The sequence below is a fragment of the Megalobrama amblycephala genome, linkage group LG4 (assembly GCF_018812025.1).
Source record: "Megalobrama amblycephala isolate DHTTF-2021 linkage group LG4, ASM1881202v1, whole genome shotgun sequence".
In the NCBI taxonomy this organism is placed as follows: Eukaryota; Metazoa; Chordata; class Actinopteri; order Cypriniformes; family Xenocyprididae; genus Megalobrama; species Megalobrama amblycephala.
This window is the reverse complement of record NC_063047.1, coordinates 45,203,415-45,227,357: the sequence shown is the minus strand read 5'-3', so window position 1 is coordinate 45,227,357 and position 23,943 is coordinate 45,203,415. Positions and strand designations below refer to the sequence as shown.

The 23,943-nt window shown below is 36.9% G+C and overlaps 2 protein-coding genes across 4 annotated transcripts in view; both read right to left on the bottom strand.

Moving 5' to 3' along the window:
• The window catches only part of clip2 (CAP-GLY domain containing linker protein 2), a 54,845-nt gene extending 45,223 nt beyond the window's left edge, over positions 1-9,622 (bottom strand). The window contains exons 1-2 of one of the 3 annotated variants that reach the window (XM_048189566.1): positions 9,234-9,622; positions 8,414-8,633 (exon numbers count right to left, since the gene is read on the bottom strand). In XM_048189566.1, the coding sequence (XP_048045523.1) occupies positions 8,414-8,528 (115 nt within the window). In that variant the 5' untranslated portion in view covers positions 8,529-8,633; positions 9,234-9,622. The remainder of the gene's footprint in view (positions 1-8,413; positions 8,634-9,233) is intronic. The other 2 variants (XM_048189567.1, XM_048189568.1) reach the window with 2 other exon arrangements.
• A 2,252-nt stretch (positions 9,623-11,874) lies between these two features.
• Positions 11,875-23,943, bottom strand: part of rasa4 (RAS p21 protein activator 4) — a 47,034-nt gene continuing 34,965 nt past the window's right edge. The window contains exons 15-21 of the mRNA XM_048189565.1: positions 23,762-23,906; positions 23,320-23,492; positions 18,457-18,594; positions 18,150-18,285; positions 17,724-17,844; positions 17,485-17,543; positions 11,875-13,934 (exon numbers count right to left, since the gene is read on the bottom strand). Coding sequence (XP_048045522.1) covers positions 13,807-13,934; positions 17,485-17,543; positions 17,724-17,844; positions 18,150-18,285; positions 18,457-18,594; positions 23,320-23,492; positions 23,762-23,906 — 900 coding nt within the window. The 3' untranslated portion in view covers positions 11,875-13,806. The remainder of the gene's footprint in view (positions 13,935-17,484; positions 17,544-17,723; positions 17,845-18,149; positions 18,286-18,456; positions 18,595-23,319; positions 23,493-23,761; positions 23,907-23,943) is intronic.

The window sequence follows — 23,943 nt, the reverse complement described above, 5'->3', positions numbered from 1 at the left end:
ACACACACACACACAAAGTTCTTTCTCAGAAGCTCTCTGTGGTGTCCTGATCACTCCTTCACCTCAAACACTCCCTCTTTTTCTCAGTTCAAAATGGAACAGCATCTCCTGATAACAAAAAAAAACTTGGATTCATAATATGTGTAATATGTAACTTTTTATAGGCCTTTTTTCTTATCCCAGTTTGATATGCAGGTACAAATTTAATTAGGAGTAATTTAAATGTAATTTATACGTTAATTCCCCCAAAAAAGCATAACACTGCTCTGCTTACTTAAGCATCCAGCCAAACACAGCATCATTGGCCCAAGCAATGGTTTGACTTTAGGGCGGGACTATCTGTTTGATCGACCAATGATACAGTAGATGGGGGGAGTGTTCATAAAACTAGGTAAAAAACATTTTTTGGCTATTCTACTTGGAATGGTAACACTAAGGTGCCATCTGACTGACATGCAAAATGACCAATCATTATTCTATCTTTTTACATAATGTTTAAAACATATTGATGCACCGATTTGTCAATATGAACACTGATGTCAAATGAAAAATCTCATGGAAGAGGTCAAACTGAATGATGAACTGCAATGACTGTTCTTCTTGTTTTATCAGTTTCATCCCTCAGTTGCCTGACCGCAATGGAAATGTCCATTTACAAGTGCATACAAGCCTCAACTCCCACTCAAATGATGAAATCGCTCTGGATGATATAGTAGTATATGAGATCAGACTAAATCAGATCATTTTGTCCAAACTGGCCTTTTTCTGGTGAACTGATGAAGATCTGTTAGCCCCTGATTTGCTCATTTCAATTGTAGCCAGCCAGTCAGATTGGAACTTGCAGTTTTACCAGTTCTAGACATTTCAGTCTATGTGATCCATCAAACAGTGTGTAAATGATTCAGTGGTGCACCGTCTGAGGTTGAGAAACTAGACTGAGAAAATAGAATAAAGAACTATGTGGCTCCATTTTTAAAGCAAAACCCAAAGCATTCATAAAGACTTCATACAAAAATCTTTGGCCTAAAAACACTTTGAAAGCTACCGACGAGACATTTTGTGTCTGTGTCTGAATCAATATGCTACTAATTTCCTGTGCCTGGACTGCATATGTAAGAAATCTTCAGGGAAAACTCTAGTTTAGGGAGTGTACACAGCCACAGTCTGTGGGCGGCTGACATGCCATTTTACATGAGCAGAGAGTCAATCATAGATTTAAAAAAAAAAAAAAAAAACTCAACCATTTAAAGGATGTTTATATTGTTAATCGGTTCATGCATTAGTATAGTTTACAAAATTAGTGCTCAAACTAAACATCAAAATGTGGTGTGAGATGATTTGTTTGTATTTATTTGTTAATGTTGTATATTGGCAAATGGATTTATATTTCTGGATACCATTTTTGTAATAAATTGTCTCAGTTTGAGAATATTGGTGTGACTTATTTGCTATGACAGTCAAAATAACGATAAACTGTTTCTGATTGTAAAACGCTGCAAAACTCTTAATCCAAAATGCAGGAAATGTTATTATCAGTTAAAAGACTTTAATTTCAAACAATTAGCCTAAAAATGCCACAAAAATTATTTAAAGAGACTAGTTTTCTTTTCTATGTTCCTATTGAAACTGGAAGTTTGGATGAAGAACAGCCAATAGGTTTTAGTTACATCACAGCCATCAACTATTGATTTGCTACTTGATGTTGGTCACAGATGGAAAGGACATTCTCACACTAGAAGGCATCTGACTGAACAAAAATCTTTGTAGTGCAAAATGAGTCGTCAATATTTTAGTCTGTTTCCAGGAAGAGAAAAACTATACATGTTAAAGGATAAGTTCACCCATAAATGAAAATTATCCCATGATTTACTCACCCTCAAGCCATCCTAGGTGTATATGACTTTCTTCTTTCAGACAAACACAATCAGAGATATATTTAAAAACATCCTGGCTCTTCCCACCTTTATAATGGTAGTGAATTGCGGTGTGATTTTGAAGCCCAAAAAATTGCATCCATCCATCATAAAAATAATCCAGGGGGTTAATAAAGGCCTTCTGAAGAGAAGCGATGGGTTTTTGTAAGAAAAATATCCATATTAACTATAATAACTAGCTTCTGGCAGACAGCTGTACGCATTGATTTACAGCGAAAGAGTAACCCTGACCCGACGCATGACGTAAAGATGAATGCGTAAGCTTAGAGGATAGAGCAAAACAAAACACCGGTCACGGATTAGAAGTCTGAAACGAGAAATTTTAAATAGAAATGTCAGAGGATTTCGATATAAGAAAAGAGGAGCTTAAGTTTGTTGCACAGCCTTGTTTGTTATAACCACGAAAGGCGTCTAAGCTTATGATACTCCTACATCCTGCATCATACATTGCTTCAGGGGTTAGTACTCTTGTGGCGCAAGTCATCTTGTGCAGTATGTCTACAGCCGTCTGCCGAAAGCTAGTTATTTTAGTTTATAAAGTTTTAAATATGGATATTTTTCTTATAAAAACCTATCACTTCGCATCCAAGTTAACCTTATTAACCCCCTGGAGCCGTATGGATTATTTTTATGATGTATGGATGCATTTTTTTTGGGCTTCAAAATTGCACCCCGCATTCACTACCATTATAAAGCTTGGAAGATCAAGGGTATTTTTAAATATATCAAGGGTAAATCATGGGATAATTTTCATTTTTAGGTGAACTATCCCTTTAACTGTGAACATCTTCTAAAAGTGAATTTTATCAATGTTTAATTCGATATGACCTCAAAATTTCAGCTTAATTCAAAAAGACTATTGAATAGAAAAAACATGTCATCTGCTTACTTCAGAAAAATGTCCTTAATTAAATTAGGGTATAGCCTAATTTTTTTTTATAAATATTTACTAAACTATTATTCAAGATGTGTGCAGCACAATTAAATAGTTTCACATTCAGATTTTTTTTAAGCTCTGTAGTTTTATGCTGAAATATTAAACACTCGTGTTTAATAATCTGTTCTGCAACTGTGATTGATGGGACTTTTTGCTCTTTAGCAGCTGCTCCTCATTTATGACAATGAAAGTGCATGTTACTAAGGACCTTTCCATTCATGTCAACCACAATACTGAAATAATATCCATCTTTTGCAATCATAGAAGTCAAGGTAAGTGATAATGGATTCAAGTTATACACACATAGAGCTCATACAAAGCAATATAGATGGTCAAATATTTCTGCATGAAAGTGTTTTTATGAAACCTCGCTAAAAAAGAATTTGCGGAAATACTTTGAAGTGCATTCCTGAAGTCACATTTTGTCACAAGCACACAGTCTTCTTGTTTGGTCTCTGAGAGCAGCCAGAGAACTACGATCAATGCTAGTGCATTTCACTCAAATCACAGACAGGTAGTATTAGACCACAGGACACAATGACAACACATTATTACCGTGGTATGAATTCAAAAAAAAAAAAAAACATTTTTTATAAATATCTTGAGCTGCTTTTGTTAAACGTACAACACATGCTGTTAGTACAGAATGAAGAAAATCAAAATGCTGGTATATAAACACTTAGCGACTTTCTCAATAAATGAGTTTTGTGTAAAAAGGCTTTTTAAAATTGCCTTTAGGAATCGCATGTGTGATGACTTCTATATTTGAGCAGCAGCACAACTCCTGATTTTCACTGCACTTCCTGTATGTGTGTGTGTTTTACGAACAAAGCATTCCACAGTCTGCTTGAACCATGACACCCTTCTGGGTGACACACAAACTAATGTAAATAACGTGGTCTGGTCTCGTTGTGGCTGGATGCGAGGTCGGCCACGTCACCGAGGCAGGGATTAGCTCACTGTGATTTATGTAACCAATGTCTGTGTCACCAGTGTCAGCACTTGTCATCTGACTCGAAAGATAATTAACCACATTAATCACAATAAACCACAACTCAGATCAAACTGTCAAGGATTAAAGTGATCTGCACCCATTGATCTTCTCAAACGGTCTTGTTTTGTATAAAACTCACATATAGTTGAAGAGTGATCAAATTGTGCTACACTACTGCTCAAAAGTTTGAGGTAAATATTTTTTAATGGTTTTGAATAAGGATGCACTGATTGGATTTTTTATTTTTATTTTTTTTGGCTGATACCGATTTTAAAAAACAACTATTGGCAGATTTCAAAAGCAATTTTTATCACTTGCTCTCTTATTTGAACTTTTGTCTTGTTTGAATGTGTTTTAGTCTTGTTTTAAATTAGAAAGGTTCAAAAATGCATGCATTATGGTATAATAGTTAGTTTATTGCTGCATCATAAAATAATTTCCGAATGTCCATTTAACATTCAACAGGCCAACAAAGGACAAACTTTCATGAAGATGTAGCACTGGCCTGACAGGGACAGTGACAGATCCGTCAATTGTCCCGAGCATCCTTCACGCTGGCCATGGGCAGTCCTTATTGTCGAGCCCTGCTGTATTTTGTACAAAGCAAGTATTTTACCTAGAGACAAAATGTTGGATTATGCAACAGACATTATGCCTTCACGCAGTTAATTTATTAAGCATCGGTTTGTTATATCGGCCTTTTTCATGCAATAGTCGATATGCCGATGGTTTTAAATTGATCAAAAAACAACCAATACATATCGGTGGCCGATATATCGGTGCATCTCTAGTTTTGAAAAAAGTCTTATGCTCACCCAGCTGCATTTATTTGATCAAAAATACTGTCAAAATAGTAACATTGTGAAATATATTACAATTTAAAAGAGGCGTTTTCTATTTTGATACATTTTAAAATGTATTTTATTCCTGAGACTGCAAAGTTTTGCAAATTGCTGCTTATGTTTGTGAAAACCAAAATAGGCCATTTTTAGGCTTCTTTGATGAATAGCAAGTTTTAAAAAACAGCATTTATTTGAATTTTTTGGTAACAAACATCCTTACTGTCACTTTTGATCAATTTAAATTGATAGTTCACCTAAAAATGAAAATTATCCCATGATTTACTCACACTCAAGCCATCTTAGGTGTACAGGTGCTTGTCATATAATTAGAATATCATCAAAAAGTTGATCTGTTTCACTAATTCCATTCAAAAAGTGAAACTTGTATATTATATTCATTCATTACACACAGACTGATATATTTCAAATGTTTATTTCTTTTAATTTTGATGATTATAACTTACAAATAAGGAAAATCCCAAATTCAGTATCTCAGAAAATTAGAATATTATGAAAAGGTTCAATATTGAAGACACCTGGTGCCACACTCTAATCAGCTAATTAACTCAAAACACCTGCAAAGGACCCTTTAAATGGTCTCTCAGTCTAGTTCTGTAGGCTACACAATCATGGGGAAGACTGCTGACTTGACAGTTGTCCAAAAGACGACCATTGACACCTTGCACAAGGAGGGCAAGACACAAAAGGTCATTGCAAAAGAGGCTGGCTGTTCACAGAGCTCTGTGTCCAAGCACATTAATAGAGAGGCGAAGGGAAGGAAAAGATGTGGTAGAAAAAAGTGTACAAGCAATAGGGATAACCGCACCCTGGAGAAGATTGTGAAACAACCCATTCAAAAATGTGGGGGAGATTCACAAAGAGTGGACTGCAGCTGGAGTCAGTGCTTCAAGAACCACTACGCACAGACGTATGCAAGACATGGGTTTAAGCTGTGGCATTCCTTGTGTCAAGCCACTCTTGAACAACAGACAGCATCAGAAGCGTCTCGCATGGGCTAAAGACAAAAAGGACTGGACTGCTGCTGAGTGGTCCAAAGTTATGTTCTCTGATGAAAGTAAATTTTGCATTTCCTTTGGAAATCAGGGTCCCAGAGTCTGGAGGAAGAGAGGAGAGGCACACAATCCACATTGCTTGAGGTCCAGTGTAAAGTTTCCACAGTCAGTGATGGTTTGGGGTGCCATGTCATCTGCTGGTGTTGGTCCACTGTGTTTCCTGAGGTCCAAGGTCAACGCAGCCGTATACCAAGAAGTTTTAGAGCACTTCATGCTTCCTGCTGCTGACCAACTTTATGGAGATGCAGATTTAATTGGACTTGGCACCTGCACAGTGGCAAAGCTTCCAGTACCTGGTTTAAGGACCATTGTATCCCTGTTCTTAATTGGCCAGCAAACTCGCCTGACCTTAACCCCATAGAAAATCTATGGGGTACTGTGAAGAGGAAGATGCGACATGCCAGACCCAGCAATGCAGAAGAGCTGAAGGCCACTATCAGAGCAACCTGGGCTCTCATAACACCTGAGCAGTGCCACAGACTGATCGACTCCATGCCACGACGCATTGCTGCAGTAATTCAGGCAAAAGGAGCCCCAACTAAGTATTGAGTGCTGTACATGCTCATACTTTTCATGTTCATACTTTTCAGTTGGCCAAGATTTCTAAAAATCCTTTCTTTGTATTGGTCTTAAGTAATATTCTAATTTTCTGAGATACTGAATTTGGGATTTTCCTTAGTTGTCAGTTATAATCATCAAAATTAAAAGAAATAAACATTTGAAATATATCAGTCTGTGTGTAATGAATAAAAAAACTTTTTGAATGGAATTAGTGAAACAAATCAACTTTTCGATGATATTCTAATTATATGACCAGCACCTGTATATGACTATCTTCTTTCAAACAAACACAATCAGAGTTATATTAAAAAATATCCTTAGGTTATATAATGGTTGTGAATGGCTGCCAAGATTTTGAAGACAAAAAATGCATCCATCCATAAAAAATGAATCCATACGACTCCAGGGGGTTAATCTGGTTAATCTTAATTCAGGCCTTCTGAAGCAACTCAATGCATTTGTGTAAGACAAATATCCTTATTTAAAACTTTATAAAGTAAAATAACGAGCTTCCAGCGCAACAGCCATACACATTCGACGTATGTCCAAAAAGCGTTAACTTGCGCGGTGTAGTACACAATGTCATGACATTCTACTCTACGCCATGATGTACTACGCTATGTTCTATGCTATAACGCATAGTACATCATGGCGTAGTGTAGAATGTGATGACATTGTGTACTACATTGCGGAAGTTAATGCTAAAAGAAGATAGTCAAACACCTAGGATGGCTTGAGGGTGAGTAAATCATGGAATAATTTACATTTTTGGGTGAACTATCCCTTTAATGTCTCATTGCTGAATAAAGGTATTTTTTAAAAAAACGTACTGTCCCCAAACTTTTGAATGGTAGTGTAGACAGTAACAAAAATGCACTAGAGCTTCTCTGGTTCTATTTCAGGGAAATAAAATCTACATTTCAATCACACTGCAAATCCACTTATGGTACTTGTGGTGGTACTACAGTCAGTGATGGTATCAGTTGATAAAACAATGGTTTTGATATCTACCATTGCAGTGAATGATACCCATACTCATATAGTATTACACATAAACATGGTATTACCATGGTATCATGTCTAAAAAATAAATACTATTTTAATAGTAACAACAACTGTTTAGGCTAAGGACTACAACAAACGGCTGGTAGGGACAACAACAAGCTTCTTCCCAGGTTAATGACAGCACTAACCCTGCCCCCGAGAACTCGCAACAAAGAGGGCGAGGGCACGTTGGGCTGCTTTAGAGAATAGGAAGAGTTGTTGTAGTAGAGTGTTGTTGACATGCAGTCATTTTACGCCAGGAAAAATGCTGGATCTGCACAAAAGATTAACATGACGGCACACGCTAGTCATTGAGTTGAATCAACTCCACAGCAACTGCATAAATTTAACCACCAACCATTCAGAAACGTCCAGTTTCATTCTAAAAGTTGTAACTTCTTCCCGAGTCTCTCCATCAGTGTCTGACTCCGGTTTGAATAATGTAAGTCTGAACACCATTACTGACAATCCTCATTTTGGCTGCGTGAGATTCTCCAGCTTTGTTGTTGTTGAGCAACCGAAACGTGAGCTGTTAAAGCTCCGCCATCTTTTGGAAATTGGGCCGGGAGCAGCAGCTCATTTGCATTTAAAGGAACACACACAAAAACATTTTTGCTCACAGCAAAATACGGGCAAATTTGACAAGCTATAATAAATGATCTGTGGGGTATTTTGAGCTGAAACTTCACAGACACATTCTGGGGACACCAGAGACTTATATTACATCTTGTAAAAGGGACATTACAGGTCCCCTTTAAACATTAGAAATGTGGCCTTGGCAACTAATTAATAACATTAAAACAAATCAAATAAAATAAATTAAAGCTAAATAGAAATAGTAAAAAAAAAATCAAATATACAAATAAAAGCTAATTCAAAATATTAATAAATACTATAATAGTAAATAAATAATACTGGTGCAGAAATGACTGCAGATTCTGTCTGGTCCTAGTGATGGGTAATATGATGAGATATCATTGCTTGTAGAGGGTCTGGTGGCAAGCGAGGCACAAAAGAAGCTGACTTACTGTCTTTTTGAGCCGCAGGACTGGTTGATGGGCCAGCAGTTGTTCGTCCCACTGGACTGGAGTGTTTAGGACCCCTGCCAGGGATCTTCAAGCCACTGGACTTCAGCATGTTCATTATGTCCACTGGAGAAACTTCAAGTTTCGCAGCTTATTAAGGGTTTCTTAATCGAGGCACTAAATGTGAGGATGACGGATATCCCTCTCCATTCTACCTGTGGGACTGAAGACAACCATCATGAGCATTTAGGTCAATACACAAATTCTATTGACTGGATGCAATTTGCTAAATGAATGGCCTTGCATGGCCCATGTCAGTTCATTAACAGGCTGAGCCACAGCATCAATAATATGCTTCAGGGCAAAGAAGGGCACAAAAATCGCATTTTATTGTTTGAATGAAGCTGTAACGATGTAATCGACACCGACACACTGTAAATGCCCTGTTTTCGCTAATGCAACATATCCTAAGTGATAAATCGGTAATATAGCAAGGTCATTCTAGCATATCTGTGAAATGAAACCCATTATCCACTGAGGTCGGCAGTTTCGATATGCTGTCACCACAGCTACCTTCCAAACCCCAAATTAGCTCCGTTAAAAACTCAGTACGTGAATTCCACTTCAAAAGAGACATTAATGCACCATAAACCGTATAATGTATCCTAAAAGAGGCGGAAGTTTAGTGTGCGGGCTCATTTCTGCGCCGTAGACTGTGCTGCTCTATTGTTTTGGCTCTTCACTGCGGCGTGCTCGCGACCGTCTTCACACGCCCCTGTCAAGCGACACAAACGCGATCCGCTCTCACAAACTGCACTATTACCTTATGAAGTCCAAATCCTGTGAATTAAAAAGAAGTCGGCGCCGGCGAACTTCAGATGATGTGTGCAGGGATGGCTCAGTCGGCTTCCCGGCATGAGATTTGTCAGCGTCTGCCACTCCCTTCGCTCGCTCTCTCTCTCCCACACGGATGCGAAAAATATGGATGCTGAGCTAAAGCTGGCGGTGAGAGTGGGACAGGATGCGAGGTTCACAGACACCGGCACATTTTAGGAAAGCTCTTTTACATAAATGTCCTGAAAGTGTGTCAGTGGTGAGCAAATGGTTCTTGAATAGATGAGGGTCATTAAGCAGGAGGGGTAAAAGCCTTCGGGCAGGGGGGCCGTTTAGAGATGTCCGATTCGTGAATCGTTCTATTGAGTCGAATCTTTTCAGTGAATTGGTTGAACAAAACCGGTCTTTTCGGATTCGACTGATGAGCGAAAAGTTATTTTAGGCGAATAAATAATAAATACGTTTACGACTTGACAGCATGACAGTTTCATCAACGCAGATACGAACCTGTGTTTCTCAAAAGCATCGTGAGCTCAGCTCGTAGAGACTAATGGGTGGCAATGGATCTACGGTCTATTTAGGATTATGCTTTTGGGAAACGCAGCCCTGGGCTGTTCAAATATATAAATAGGTACATTTAATACAATTTAATAAATTTTATTACAACGAGCAAATATCAGATATGTAAATGATTTAGTGTTGTTTAATGTACATTTTATTTAAGTTGTCGCCATGTTTTATAGGCTTAATCTTGGTTGCAACAAATTCCGGAAACTCAGTGGAAAAAAAAGAAAGAAAAAAAAAAAGTCCAGCTGCTGTGGAATTTATGTATTTCCGGTCATGAATAAAGAGCAAAATTGCCCACAACACAGATACATAATATTGAGATTTAAAAAAAAAAATGATATATATATATATATATATATATATATATATATATATATATATATATATATATATATATACACACACTACCGCTCAAAAGTTTGGGAACGGTAAGATTTTTAATGTTTTTAAGTTTTGTCTGCTCACCAAGGGTGCATTTACTTAATTAAAAATACAGTAAAAACAGTAATATTGTGAAATATTATTACAATTTAAAATGACTGTTTTCTATTTGACAATATTTTAAAATGTAATTTATTCTTGTGTTCCAGTCTTCAGTGTCACATGATCCTTCAGAAATCATTCTAATATGTCAATTTGCTGCTCAAGAAACATTTATTGTTTACAATTGTACAAAATATTTACAATATTTTTTTTCTGGATTCTTTGATGAATAGAAAGTTCAAAACAATAGTGTTTATTTGAAATCTAATCTTTTGTAACATTATAATTGTCTTTACTGTCACTTTTGATTGATTTAATGCATCCTTGCTGAATAAAAGTGTTAATTTCTTTAATTTCTTAAAAAAAAAAAAAAAAAAAAGAAATACTTATTGACCCCAAACTTTTGAACGGTAGTGTAAGATGTTACAAAATCTTTGTATTTCAGATAAATGCTGTTCTTTTGAACTTTCTATTCATCAAGGAATCCTGAAAAAAAGTACACAACTGTTTTCAACATTGATAATAATAACAAATATTTCTTGGGGAACTAATCATCATATTAGAATGATTTCTGAAGGATCATGTGACACTGAAGACTGGAGTAATGATGCTGAAAATTCAGCTTTGCCAACACAAGAATAAATTACTTTGTAAAATATATTCAAATAGAAAACAGTTATTTTAAATTGTAATAATTTTTCACAATATTACTTTTTACTGTATTTTTAATTAAATAAATTAAGCCTTGGTGAGCTGACAAAACTTCTTTTAAAAACATAAAAAATCGTACCGATCCCAAACTTTTGAGCGGTAGTGTGTATATATATATATATATATATATATATATATATATATATATATATATATTATTAGTATTATTATATATATATATATATATATATATATATATATATATATATATATATATATATATATATATATTTTTTTTTTTTTTTTTTTTTTAAGATCAAATTAAAAATTAAATGTGCTCTTTTATTTAACAATTAGTTAGTTTTTGTAAGTTTTTGCAACCCTGAAATGAAAAAAAAGTCTAATTAGCCTACAGTTAAAGTAGGCTATTTGTGTGATAAAAACCATTTACATTCAAGAAATAGTTCACCCAAAATAAAATTTACCTGTATGAATTTCTTTCTTCTGCTGAACACAAAAGAAGATATTTTGAAAAATGTTGGAAACCAAACAGTTGGACTCCATTGACTTCCATATTATTTTCCCCCATACTATGGAAGTCAATGGGGAAGTCAACTGTTTGGCTAACCATATTCTTCAAAATATCTCTTTTTTTGTGTTCAGAAAGAAATTCATACAGGTTTGGAACAACTTGAGGGTGAGTAAATGATGACAGAATTTTCATTTTTGGGTGAACTATCCCTTTAACATTAACATGATAAAAACAGCTTTTTACTTTTAAAAGACTTTAAGGTTTTCAAACGAGTCCCAATGTTATTCCTCAGTGTTAAAAGAGGATGCATTTACATCTATGCATTTAGCAGATGCTTTTATCCATAGCAACTCGAAAAAAAGAGAAAAGAATGGAAAACACAGAAAAAGGAGAGATGTTTTCATTTTCAGGTCTTTTTTTTATTGATTGCTGCATGAACACACTTCCACAAACATGTTTTTGATCATGAGGAAAATAAAACATGCTTAAATAGCTTTAAGATAAGTGAGGAAAAGGTCACCTTATTGAATCAGATAAGGATCCAGCATGCTATATTCCCATTTCAAAATAACCATATTTGTCTCATCCCTAATACACAACAGAACATAGAGCTCAGCTGTACTACAAAAAAAAAAAAAAAAAACCCTCCAATCAGCACCTCCTCTTTGGCATGTGAAATAATAGTGCCTGTCTTTAATAGTACAGAAGAGGGTGAAACACAATAATGTGTTTCCATCAAAAGAAAACACAGGGAGAGGAAAACAGACTGAGAGAGGAAGAGAAAATAACAGAGAGAGCGGGTTATGTTTCAAATGACTACTGAAGGGAAAACAGGAAGCACATTCTTTCTTGTAAACATAAGGCACCACTTTAACTGACTCTTTATAAGCTGTAAATGCAAAATTCTCAAAACATCAGTCTCAAACTAATAACAAGAATGAGTAATGATGAATAAATTAATGCACAACTGAATTAATACATACAAAATAATAATAATAAAGTGGTCCAAATGTTTCAGTAAATAATATACTCAATTCATAATTTATATTGCCCCAAATACTGTCACCTGACATGGTCATCTGCTCAGTCAATATATTAATAAATTTTTCATATACCATAAAAAAGACTATTTCCAAAGCACAGAGTATCCAAAGCCATAAACTACACTTTCTTCCATGGAACAGACTTAAATTTATTAACTAATTAAATTTAATTAAATTTAATATTGTTTTCTGTGCAAGAAAGAAAATCATACTGGTGAATGATTACAGAGTTGTCGAGTTTAACATTGTGAATGTAATTGCAATGTTAAACTACATAGTTGTTAAACAATGAAATGGCAAAAAAGTCTGAAATTCTTAGTTACATTAATGCATTGTGATTGCTAGAGATTTGTGTAGTGCACTAAAATGTAGCCAGTATTAAATATGGCTGCAGAGGAATTTTAAACACCATCCAATAGAGAAGTCCATGACAATCTTCTAAAACTGGTTTAAACTTCTATTGACAAGCACTGCTATATTCAGCTTTTGAATAAGTAACACTTTATTGCCACCTAGTGGAGAAATACTATCATAGGAAAAAAATTATGTTCCACGTTTAAAACGTGTTACAGAAATAAATTTTTTGTGAAATGCACAATGCATACTTGATTAGGGTAGATATCATAAAAAGACTTAACAACAATACATCCAAAACATGACACGTGATGCGGACAAGGCATTGAGACAGCAGAAATGGCAGCGTTGTGGGATTTAGGTCCAAGAATAAACTAATTCTCCACTACAGAATTAAAAAATAAATGAAAAGAAAACATCTTTAAAATCTATATAAACATTTGAATAAAACTGATTTAATGTAAAAATTGTACAAAGGAAGAGTTGACATGCATATCCACAGAACTTTTTAAAGTCAAAAGCACATTAAATAAAAGAAGAATGGTGATTAATACCATTCAAATGGAAAATCAAAAACACATAAAGCATGTCTGAATGCATGTAAAACCTGCAGAAATGCCAACAAGACACCGTTTTTGAGTTACCAACCTACTGGAATCATTGCAGTATTAAAACTACGCTGCACTTCAGCTTACCTTAATACCAAATACACACCACGACTATCCTTAATAAAGGGATTGTGATCACATCCCTCTAAATATCCATCGATGCACCAAAAATCGGTTCAAAAGTTCAAGAATACATGCACTAATCAAACTTACAGTTCTTTGTCTATGTGTCAAATAATAGCAGGTTCTGAATCCTGCGCTTATGAGCTCACTGATTGAATAACATTGTGAATTATGAAATGCAAACAAAAAATGTCTTTTTGTTTACGTTTGTAATTCCAAGAAAACGTTTTTATTCTTCAGTCTTTCCTCTTCTTCCACTGCGGCATGTGCATCATGTAGGTCTTGGAGAATACTGAAGAGTTTTGGTAATCCATCTGCTTTCTTCTGGTCTGTAAGATCAAAACAGTCATGTATAGGAAGCCGCTATATGCCAGTTCAGGAGAACAAATGGTACATTAACCCTCAGGTTCTGTTCAGGTCATTTTGACCTGGAGAGGATTTTTTTCACCCCCGAAATGCTAGTTAACGTTATCGCATTGGACTAAACTTACTGACTTTATGCACCCAGGGTATAACTACTTCCTCAAAAAAAAGTTGAGAATTTTTGTACTTTTTTTTGTGATTTTTTTTTCTCCCACCTTGTTACACTTGTGGTGTTCCCGGTCAAAAATGACCAGCCTACAAAAAAATTGCTTATAAATCTCTCATTACTTTATATTATCACCAATTATTGGATTTAATCTTTTTGTGAACTTTTTTTTTTTTTTTTTTTTTTTTAATTAGCACAAGATTTATTTTTGGATCTGATTGATCATAGGCCTTCTTTATCTGAGCTTATGCACCAAAAAAAGCATTATTTGTGGGTAATTTTGTCAATATTGAATAAAATGTAAAAATATTCTGTACAATTTATCACACTAGTGTGGTTTAATAACCAGGAAGTTCTGTCTTGAAATGTTTCTATCCTCAGATCAATGAGGCCTACGATCAATCAGTTTCAAAAATAAATACAGAGCCTTTCCTAAGTGAAAGAACACAAGTTGACAAAAATATTGAATCCAATATTTGTTGATAATATAGCATAACAGAAGATTTATAAGCTATTTTTTGTAGGCCGGTCATTTTTGACCAGGAACACCACAAGTGTGACTTTCTTCCATTTTGTACAAAATAAAAGCATTAAAAAAAAAAACTTCCTGGTTATAAGCACACTAGTGTGATAAACAGTGCAAATTATTTCCATAATAATTTCATTATTTCCATTTCCATCCAATATTAACAAAATTATCCACAAATAATGCTTTTTTTCACTCAAAAACTGATGTGCATAAGTACAGATCAATGAGGCCTACGAACAATCAGTGGCACATATAAATACAAAACCTGTCATAATTGAAAGAAAACAAGTTGACAAAAAAATGTAATCCAATACTTGGTGATAATATAGCATAACGAGTGATTTAAAGGCAATTTTTAAAAGACCGGCCATTTTTGACCTGGAACATTAAAGGTGTTGCAGGGTTTTCAACACAGGGTGAAAAGGAAATGGAGGAAGATTTACATGGGAAAAGAAAGCAGTGTTATTTTACTATTGTTTATATATTAATATAGTATCTACTCATATTTTGTATATTTTTAGCTGTCATTTTAGGTTTTTTGTACTTTTGTTATGTGTTTTTTATTCTTTTTAACATGTCTATTTAGCTTTATTTTTATTTCAGTTTTAGTTTTAGTCATTTTAGCACTTGTTAGTAATAATAATCACCACATAACTTCACACAACATCAAGACAAATAAATGTATATAACAAAAATATCAAATATGCCCAATAGGCACATTTTTATAACATCACATTAAGTAAAAATGTATCACTAAGTCGCATAGGAAAAAGTGTGTTCTTAAATGTGCTTACACTTGAAGGTCGACTGACTGAAATGTTGCTCATTAAAATATTTTTGTAGTGCGGGATTTATATTTTTCTAGTTATATTGTAATTTCATCCAACGCACATACAATTGATTCAGGTGTGCAAGGCACTATATATTTTTGGAATACTTGAGGGTGCCATCGAACGTTTTTTTACAAGATGTAATATAAGTCTAAGGTGTCCCCTGAATGTGTCTGTGAAGTTTCAGCTCAAAATACCACATAGATTTTTTTAAAATAAATTTTTTTTAACTGCCTATTTTGGGCCATCATTAACTATGCACCGATATATAGGTTGCGGCCCCTTTAAATGCTCACGCTCCCGCCCACGGAGCTCGCGCTTGCCTTGAACAGCATAAACAAAGTTCACACAGCTAATATAACCCTCAAAATGGATCTTTACAAAGTGTTCGTCATGCGGCATGTCTAATCGCGTAAGTACAGTGTTTATTTGGATGTTTACATTGATTCTGAATGAATTTGAGGCTATGCTCCGTGGCTAACGGCTAATGCTACACTGTTGGAGAGATTTATAAAGAATGAAGTTGTGTTTATGCATTATACAGACTGCAAGTGTTTAAAAAATGAAAATAGCGACGGCTCTTGTCTCCGTGAATACAGTAAGAAACGATGGTAACTTTAACCACATTTAACAGTACATTAGCAACATGCTAACGAAACATTTAGAAAGACAATTTACAAATATCACTAAATATATCATGTTATCATGGATCATGTCAGTTATTATTGCTCCATCTGCCATTTTTCACTATTGTCCTTGCTTGCTTACCTGCATAAAGTCTGATGATTCAGCTGTGCACAGCTACAGACGTTAATACTGGCTTGTCTAATGTCTTGATTCTTGATCATGGGCTGGCATATGCAAATATTGGGGGCGTACATATTAATGATCCCGACAGTTACGTAACAGTCGGTGTTATGTTGAGATTCGCCTGTTCTTCGGAGGTCTTTTAAACAAATGAGATTTACATAAGAAGGAGGAAACAATGGAGTTTGAGACTCACTGTATGTCATTTCCATGTACTGAACTCTTGTTATTCAACTATGCCGAGGTAAATTCAATTTTTGAATCTAGGGCACCTTTAAAGTGCCCCTTTTATGCTTTTTCAGATATTACTTTTCATGTAGTGTGTTATAGCAGTTTGTAAATGGAAAAGGTCCATTCACAAACTTTCAAAGATCAACTTTCAAAGATCAAAGTGCACAACAAATGTTATTGTCTCCTAAAAGAAAGAACTGATTCTGAACTGCCTGAAACTAGTCGTCAGTAATTACACTCTTAATTCCTGCACAAACCTCTGTTGGTTTGTAACAAATTTGCATAATGCCAGCATATGGTCTTCATCAGCTGCCAGCGAACAACGTCTACTTTGACCCTCAAATTCTGTAGCTGCTCAGGCCTGGAAGAGTTTGATTCGTGTTGTTGACATGTAGAGAAGACGCTGTTTTCTGTGCTGTGAAAGCAAATCCACTTTGTATTCACTTCCAAAGGATGAGGACTCTAATCAATAGGGTAAAACTTACGCCATCATTACTGTTTGAATCACTGTGTATCAAGTGCTGAGGAAGCCTCTGGAGCTGAAATTCAGATATGCTAATGAGGTATTGTTTCCAACACATGCTTTAAACGGTAGACCAATCACAACAGACTGGGCCATCTGACCAATCAAAGCAGAGTAGACTCTCAGAAAGGAGGGGTTTAGAGAGACCGGATCCTTTATCAAACTTTTTCAGACACTGAGAAACGAGGTGATGCTGCAATGTTTTTTTGACCTTGGATGCATGTAAACCCATTGTAGGAGACCTCTAAAACAAAATTAGCCTTTAAAATAGCTTAATACGGGCATTTTTTCATCTAATATTTATATTTCATTTTATTTCAGCAATATTTCAATTACTGAAAAGGATTTTAATAGCTTTAGTTAATAATAGTGCTGAAAGAAAGCAGGGAGGGATATGCCACTGAGGTGTCCGGCAGGCTTCATAACTTACCTCTTACTGAATCTGCCTCCTGAACTCCCTGCTGCTCTCTCAACTTGAAATACTTATCTCTGCAAAAAATTGCAAAACATAATTTTTAGAGACGGTATTACAAAACTGACATGTATTTTGAACTGCTTCGTATAATTTATTCACTTTGAATTATTATTGTATAGAATTATGTGCTTGAATCAATCATTTCAGTTGTCATAAATGTCATAAACAGGCCCAGTATGTTAATGCCACATTACCGCATGGCATGCTGGACACTACTGAGATGTTGGTAGATGAGCTGAGCCTCCAGGTCTGGGTCCAGTGGGTCATACCACTCCTGCAGAGTCACTCCATGCCTGGTTTTATCACAGCCTGGGTCTATGAACAAAGAGTTTATCAGTCCTGGGGTGCGTTTCCCAAAGCGAACTATGGTCGTAAGTTCCGTCGTTACCAATAGAGTTCAATGGGACTTACGACCATTGTTCACCAACGATGCTTTCGGGAAACGCACCCCAGTTTAGTAAGAGTTTTTAATTTTTTTTTAAAGCAATGATGCTTATTTCACAATATTACTGTTTTTCTACTATATTTGTGATCAAATAAATTTATCCTTGGTGAGCATAAGAGACCCCAAACAGATCACAAGCCTAGTTTGCTTATACATCATCTAATATTTGCAGTACCTGATTTCTCCTTCTGATGGCAGCAGCTCCATCTGTCTGCTTTATAGATGCCAGGATGATAGCAGCTCATAGTGTTTGTGTTGTGACTGCAGGCTTTCCTCAAAGCTGACAGCCAGTGATTCAACTCATTTACACTCTACAGTCACACAGAGAGACAGAGTATCAAACAATGAGACATCAAATAACCCATTTGAGTTTTTTTTTAGGGCCCATTCTTACAATCTCACCAACAACAAACACATGTCTGAGTCAGTGTTTATGAATAGCCACATTCACGTTTTATTTGTGAATCCAGTGCAATACTAACTTTGCAGTCGAGGTACAGGGTCTCCTGCTGGCCTGAATCTTCACTTGAGATAATCTGCATGACGTTGGCATTACCAAAGCACTTTTCCTCCACCTTCTCTACCGCTCGGATCTTTGGTAGCGAAATAGACGAGCTCTTCTACAGATTCAGAGACCAGAGCCTGCTTAATATATCTTATATACTGTATATATGGGAGTTTCTATAGGTATTTTTGATGTAATAAACTTATATTTCACTTAAAGCATGCTCTTCACTCACATTAGCTATGTTTCCATTCACTTATATTTTATGGTTTATGTTATTTTTAGACCAGGGATATTATCGGTAACTAAAACTATTAAAATTATTTTTATTAATTAAAACAAAACTTAAATAAACTAAATATTAGATGAAATTAGATAAAAGATCATTCAAAATATTAAATAAAATCTAACAATATGCTGCTTAAATAATAGTAAAATAACACTGGTTTAGACTATCATAGTTTTAAAAAATAATAAAATAATATTCATATATTTATAATGAATTTTCTTTTTTGGGGATCAAAAGCCTGGGTCTAGGACAAATATACTGCAATAAATACAGTAAAGATTTTATAAGGTAACAACAATAACTGAAAACAAAAAGAAAATCTGGTTGAAATCTTAAATCTTGTTGCATTAATAAAAATCCCCTGGGACATAAAATTGACCATAGAAACATCTCAGGTTACATATGTTATGTACATATGCCGCATTATGGCTTGATGCTTTGGAAATACTTTGCGGGAGCTGGTGTCTGAAGCACGTATTTACACAGGCCAATCTGCAATTGGCTGAACATGATGACATAGCAACATAACATAGTACATCACTGAAACCACAAATAGATGGTAGCCGAGTGAGTGTCAGAATCTAATTGTCTTCAGAAGACATACAGGCTTGGCCGGGCGTGGCAGCATGACATGGTGTCTCATTCCCCTCTAAGGGAACCGGGTTACATACATAACCTGAGATGTTCCCTTTCGAGAGGAACTCAATGCTGCGTCATGACTTGATGCTATGATAACTTTAATATCAATGTTGGACAGCTGACCCACAACGCTGTGTATCTACACAGACAGTTGCTGAGTGCAGGCTGAGGCCAGATCAACCCTGAAGGACTTGAGACCCTGGAGTTTAATCCAGGTCCAGACTATAAAACCCGATGAACGTGTGTGGAGAGGACTATCCTGCTGCAGCACAAACTTTTTGCAAGGGTGCACCCCTAGCAAGAACTTCGGAGGATGCAACACTCCTAACTGAGTGGGCCCTAACTCCTAAAGGTGAAGCCCTTCCGCTTGCCTCATAGGAGAGGGAAATCGTGTCAGTAATCCAATGCGAGATACACTGCTTGGTGACAGCATTCCCACTATTACAGCCACCAAATCAGACAGAAGCTGAGAGGACTTACATCACTGGCCTCAGCAGTGGATGTAGATTCTCAAAGGATGGACAGGATATAGCAGATGCAGACTTTCTTGGTCTTGTGTCTCATGAGGCAGAGGGAAGTTACAGCGCTGAAAGTTCAATGCAAATGGAGATATTGTCCTTTAAAGTTATGGCAGTTTAATGCCTACAAAAACGACCGGTTCGGACTACAACGAGCTTCTTCCCGGGTTGGTGACATCATAAACCCTGCAAAACACTGCCCCCGGGAACACGCAACAAAGTGGGCGAGGCTATGTGGCGCAGCATAATGAAAGCGGAAGAGTTGTGTACACCAGAAGTGAGCGGCATGGCGTGATGCGTCAAAAGATAATAGAACCCATTAAATCTGTGATATTTTCTACACTGGATGCGGCGCTGAAGACAGCTTCCAGAATCTACACGAGTTCAATGCTGGATTTGCACAAAGGCCATTACTGAAAGATGGAGCAGTTCCTACTTTAAAAGCAGAAGCTGCTGTTTATTGGCTTCAAACTGTAAGTACGTTTTATTGTTTGTACATGTCTTTTAAATGTATAGTTCTGTTGCTATTTTTGGTTGCATCAAGGACATGTACAAAGAGCAACTCGTCTCTTCTTCGTTAGCCAGTTAGCTCAATTCTAGTGCATACTTCTCCAACAAACTTCTATGTTCATAGACAAACAGTTGTTCATGCTATAAATTAAACGATACCTTTACAAAAATGATACTACTCAGTCATGTATTCGGCTACAGTAAAGCTTTAATGAGGATAAAACTGTATATTGAAAGCTATCAAACAGCAGTTACAGCATCTAAACACTTTGACACAAATACTAAATGAAATGCCATTCATAAACGTCCTTTAAAAGCCGCGATTGGAGAGGTTCTGCTTTACCCTCTTCATCTGGGTCTGATTAGGTTCAATTTGATACAGCAATACAGACGCTATTATTTACATTTCCTCTGAAGCACTAACAACGAATGATAAGGGGCGTGGCGTTTCCAGACGCTTCAGCGAATCACGATACACTGGGCCAGCTACCAACCTGCCAACCAATCTGAGCACATTGCGTATATTGGAGGGAGTGGCTTCATAGAAGCAGGAAGTCAAACGAGCCGTTCATATGACAGTGGAAACAGAGGTGTAGAATAAAGGTAAAATATATGAAAAATACAGTGTTTTCAAAAAAAACAAAGCATTAAGACATGTTAAACTGTGCCCCAAAAACACAATCAAGCCTAGAAAAAAAACACTGAACCACCCCTTTAATGTAGCCAGGGTCCAACCCATTGAATGGCGTTCATGAAGGAACACCAGCACTGAAACAACAGACAAGACAGTTGATTGGAAGTTGAATGCCCTGGAATGTAAACTGCTTTCAATGACTTGAATTTTTTTTCCAATTAGAGACGTGGGAGGAAGTGCCCTCATTTCTAGGCAATTTATGTGCCAATGACAATGAGGTCCCCAGGCCTAGTGGCATGATGTTGGCTGCTGCCAGCATGAGACCTATAAGTCTCTGAACCCGTAAGACTGAAAGCTCCTGACCTAGCCTGATATCTTTCATAGCAGCTAGGATCAACTTTACATATGCAGGAGACAGATGTGCCTGCATTGTAGTAAAATCCCACATCACTCTCAGAAAATAGTTTTTTTTTTTTTTTTTTTTGAGATGGAGAAAGTACACCCTTCTTGGAGTTCAATCTGGAGTCGCAAAGGAGCCAGCACAGCACAGCCAGCACTTGATGAATGTGCAAAGTCATAAGGAAGAACTCACTTTTGATACGCATCACCCCGAAAGCAAATCTGAGAAACTTCCTGTGTTCTGGCAGAATCCCGATGTGAAAGTAGTCATCCTTTAGATCTATCATCACAAACCAGTACTCAGATCGAATTTGTGACACGATTAGTTTGAGGGTTACCATCTTGAACCTGTGTCCGAAGAGTGCAGTTCAGGCCCCTCAGATCTAAAATCAGATGCAATCCCCGTCCTTTTTTGGGCAAAGTAAAGTACTGGCTGTAGAACCCTGAATCCCTCTCTGGGAGGAGTACATTCTCTATGGCCCCTTTAGCCAGGAGAAACTGTAGTTCCTGGCTGAAAGAGACTTATTCTGATTACACATACCACTTTTGCTACTATGCCATTGAACTGAGGTGGACGGAAGGCAAACTGAATCCTGTAACCTTTTCTTACCATATTAAGTACCCACTGAGAGACATTCTGCAGTACCTGCCACACTGCCATAAAGTCTGACAGAGGGATACTTTTTTCGATAGAACTGGCCCTGGTATCCTGAATCAGCGAACTGGCAGAGACCGACCGAGTCGGCTGAATGGAACAATTGCTTGTGAGTGAAGATTGGACAAATAGTCTGTTGGGCACCTCTACCCCCCAAACCATGATTAGTTGAGGGGTAGGGAGAGATGCCTTGCTAAGGGTCTCAAGCACACAATGTCCTTGTATGCAAGGACCGGCCCGGGGGGGACTCCCTTGGGGGCCAGGGCTCATAACAGCCAGGACTTTTTCTTAGCCATCCTAGAGGAGATAAAAGCCCTAAGGTACTGTCTCCCCCTGGATGACTGTGGCTGAGTGCTCTTCCAAGTCCCCCTGCCTCTGTGAATGGGGTTACCATGCTTGTCCTTTCAACAAGGGGCCTGTCACTAGGCCCTGACCTGGAGTGGCTGGTGGATGAAGCCGGCTCCTGGATTTGGCAAGGGATCAGTTCTCTGAATGCCACCAACTGTTTCTTAGCCTCCTGGTATCTGTCGACAACGGTATTAACTGTGTCGCCGAACAGGCCAGAAGGCAAAATCGGGGCATCCAGAAGGAAATCCTTGTCTTTTTCCTTGATCCTCATAAGGTTGAGTCACAGGTGCTGCTCTGCAATGACCATACCAGCAACTGTCGTCACTAGTAATATACACACATCTCCTAAACTTAGAGCCTGACATGGTGGAAAATAACTCCTGACTTTGTTCGGACAAACAAATCACACGATGAAGCAAGCATACATTCACACATGCGAAATCAGACAATTAGAATCTGATGACGCATTTGACGCATATATTTATCTATTTATAGCCTTTCAGTGACGTACTGCGGTACATCGCTACATCATCACATTCAGCCAATCGCGGATTGGTTTGTGTAAACACGTGCTTCAGACACCGGCTCATGCAAAGTGTTACCATAGCGTCAATCGATGATGCAGCGCTGAGTTCCACTCAAAAGGAAATATCCAGTGCAGATAAATTTTCACTTAATATCAACTAAATTATATATATATAAATATTATTTATTCTCTTTTTCCATTTTCTATATTCATGTATATCGTATGTACATGTTTCATGTTTCTATTCTGCTGGTTGCTGAAAATAAATAACACAATAACAATTTCAAACCCACATTAAAGTTAAGCCATCAGTGCTTCTTACCTTAGAGTGTTGCGTCCGTGAGTAGGACAGAGTGTCTTTACTGAGCGTGACATAGTACTTCTTAAAGGGTGATGTCATGGGCATACACTTGTCCTTGGTCCTGTGGAGGAAGAGGAAGCCTTCTTTCTCCATAGTGCCACATTGTAGGCTCATTCGTGTCTGAAGCTCAAGATCTGTTTTAAAAAATAAAGCAAAGAGAGAGAGAGCAAGACAAGTGAATAAAATTAGGTTCTTGACTGTCTGCTCCATCTCTTCAGGGTCTGTTCATTTTTGGGTGAACTACACGATTAAACCTGCTGCTTCAACAAGAAAATTAAAAAGGATAAAAAATGGAGATTTATTATCTTAAGATTGAACAGATTTGACAGGTCTGAATGAGTCTCCAGTCATGCATGGGGATCCACTCAATTTTTCATCTAATGACTAATTTAGAGCAGCTCACCCTCTGACTCATGGCAGTTGACCAGTTTTGTGATGAAGTCTTTGAGTTGGGTGATGCCTTGCTGTATGGCTGGCTGCAAGGGGACCATCCATGGCTCTTTAGAGCAACATGCAAGAGTGTCCATATTCCCAATGGTCTGCACAGCCTGAGGAAACACACAGGGCAGTCACAATGACGCAAGA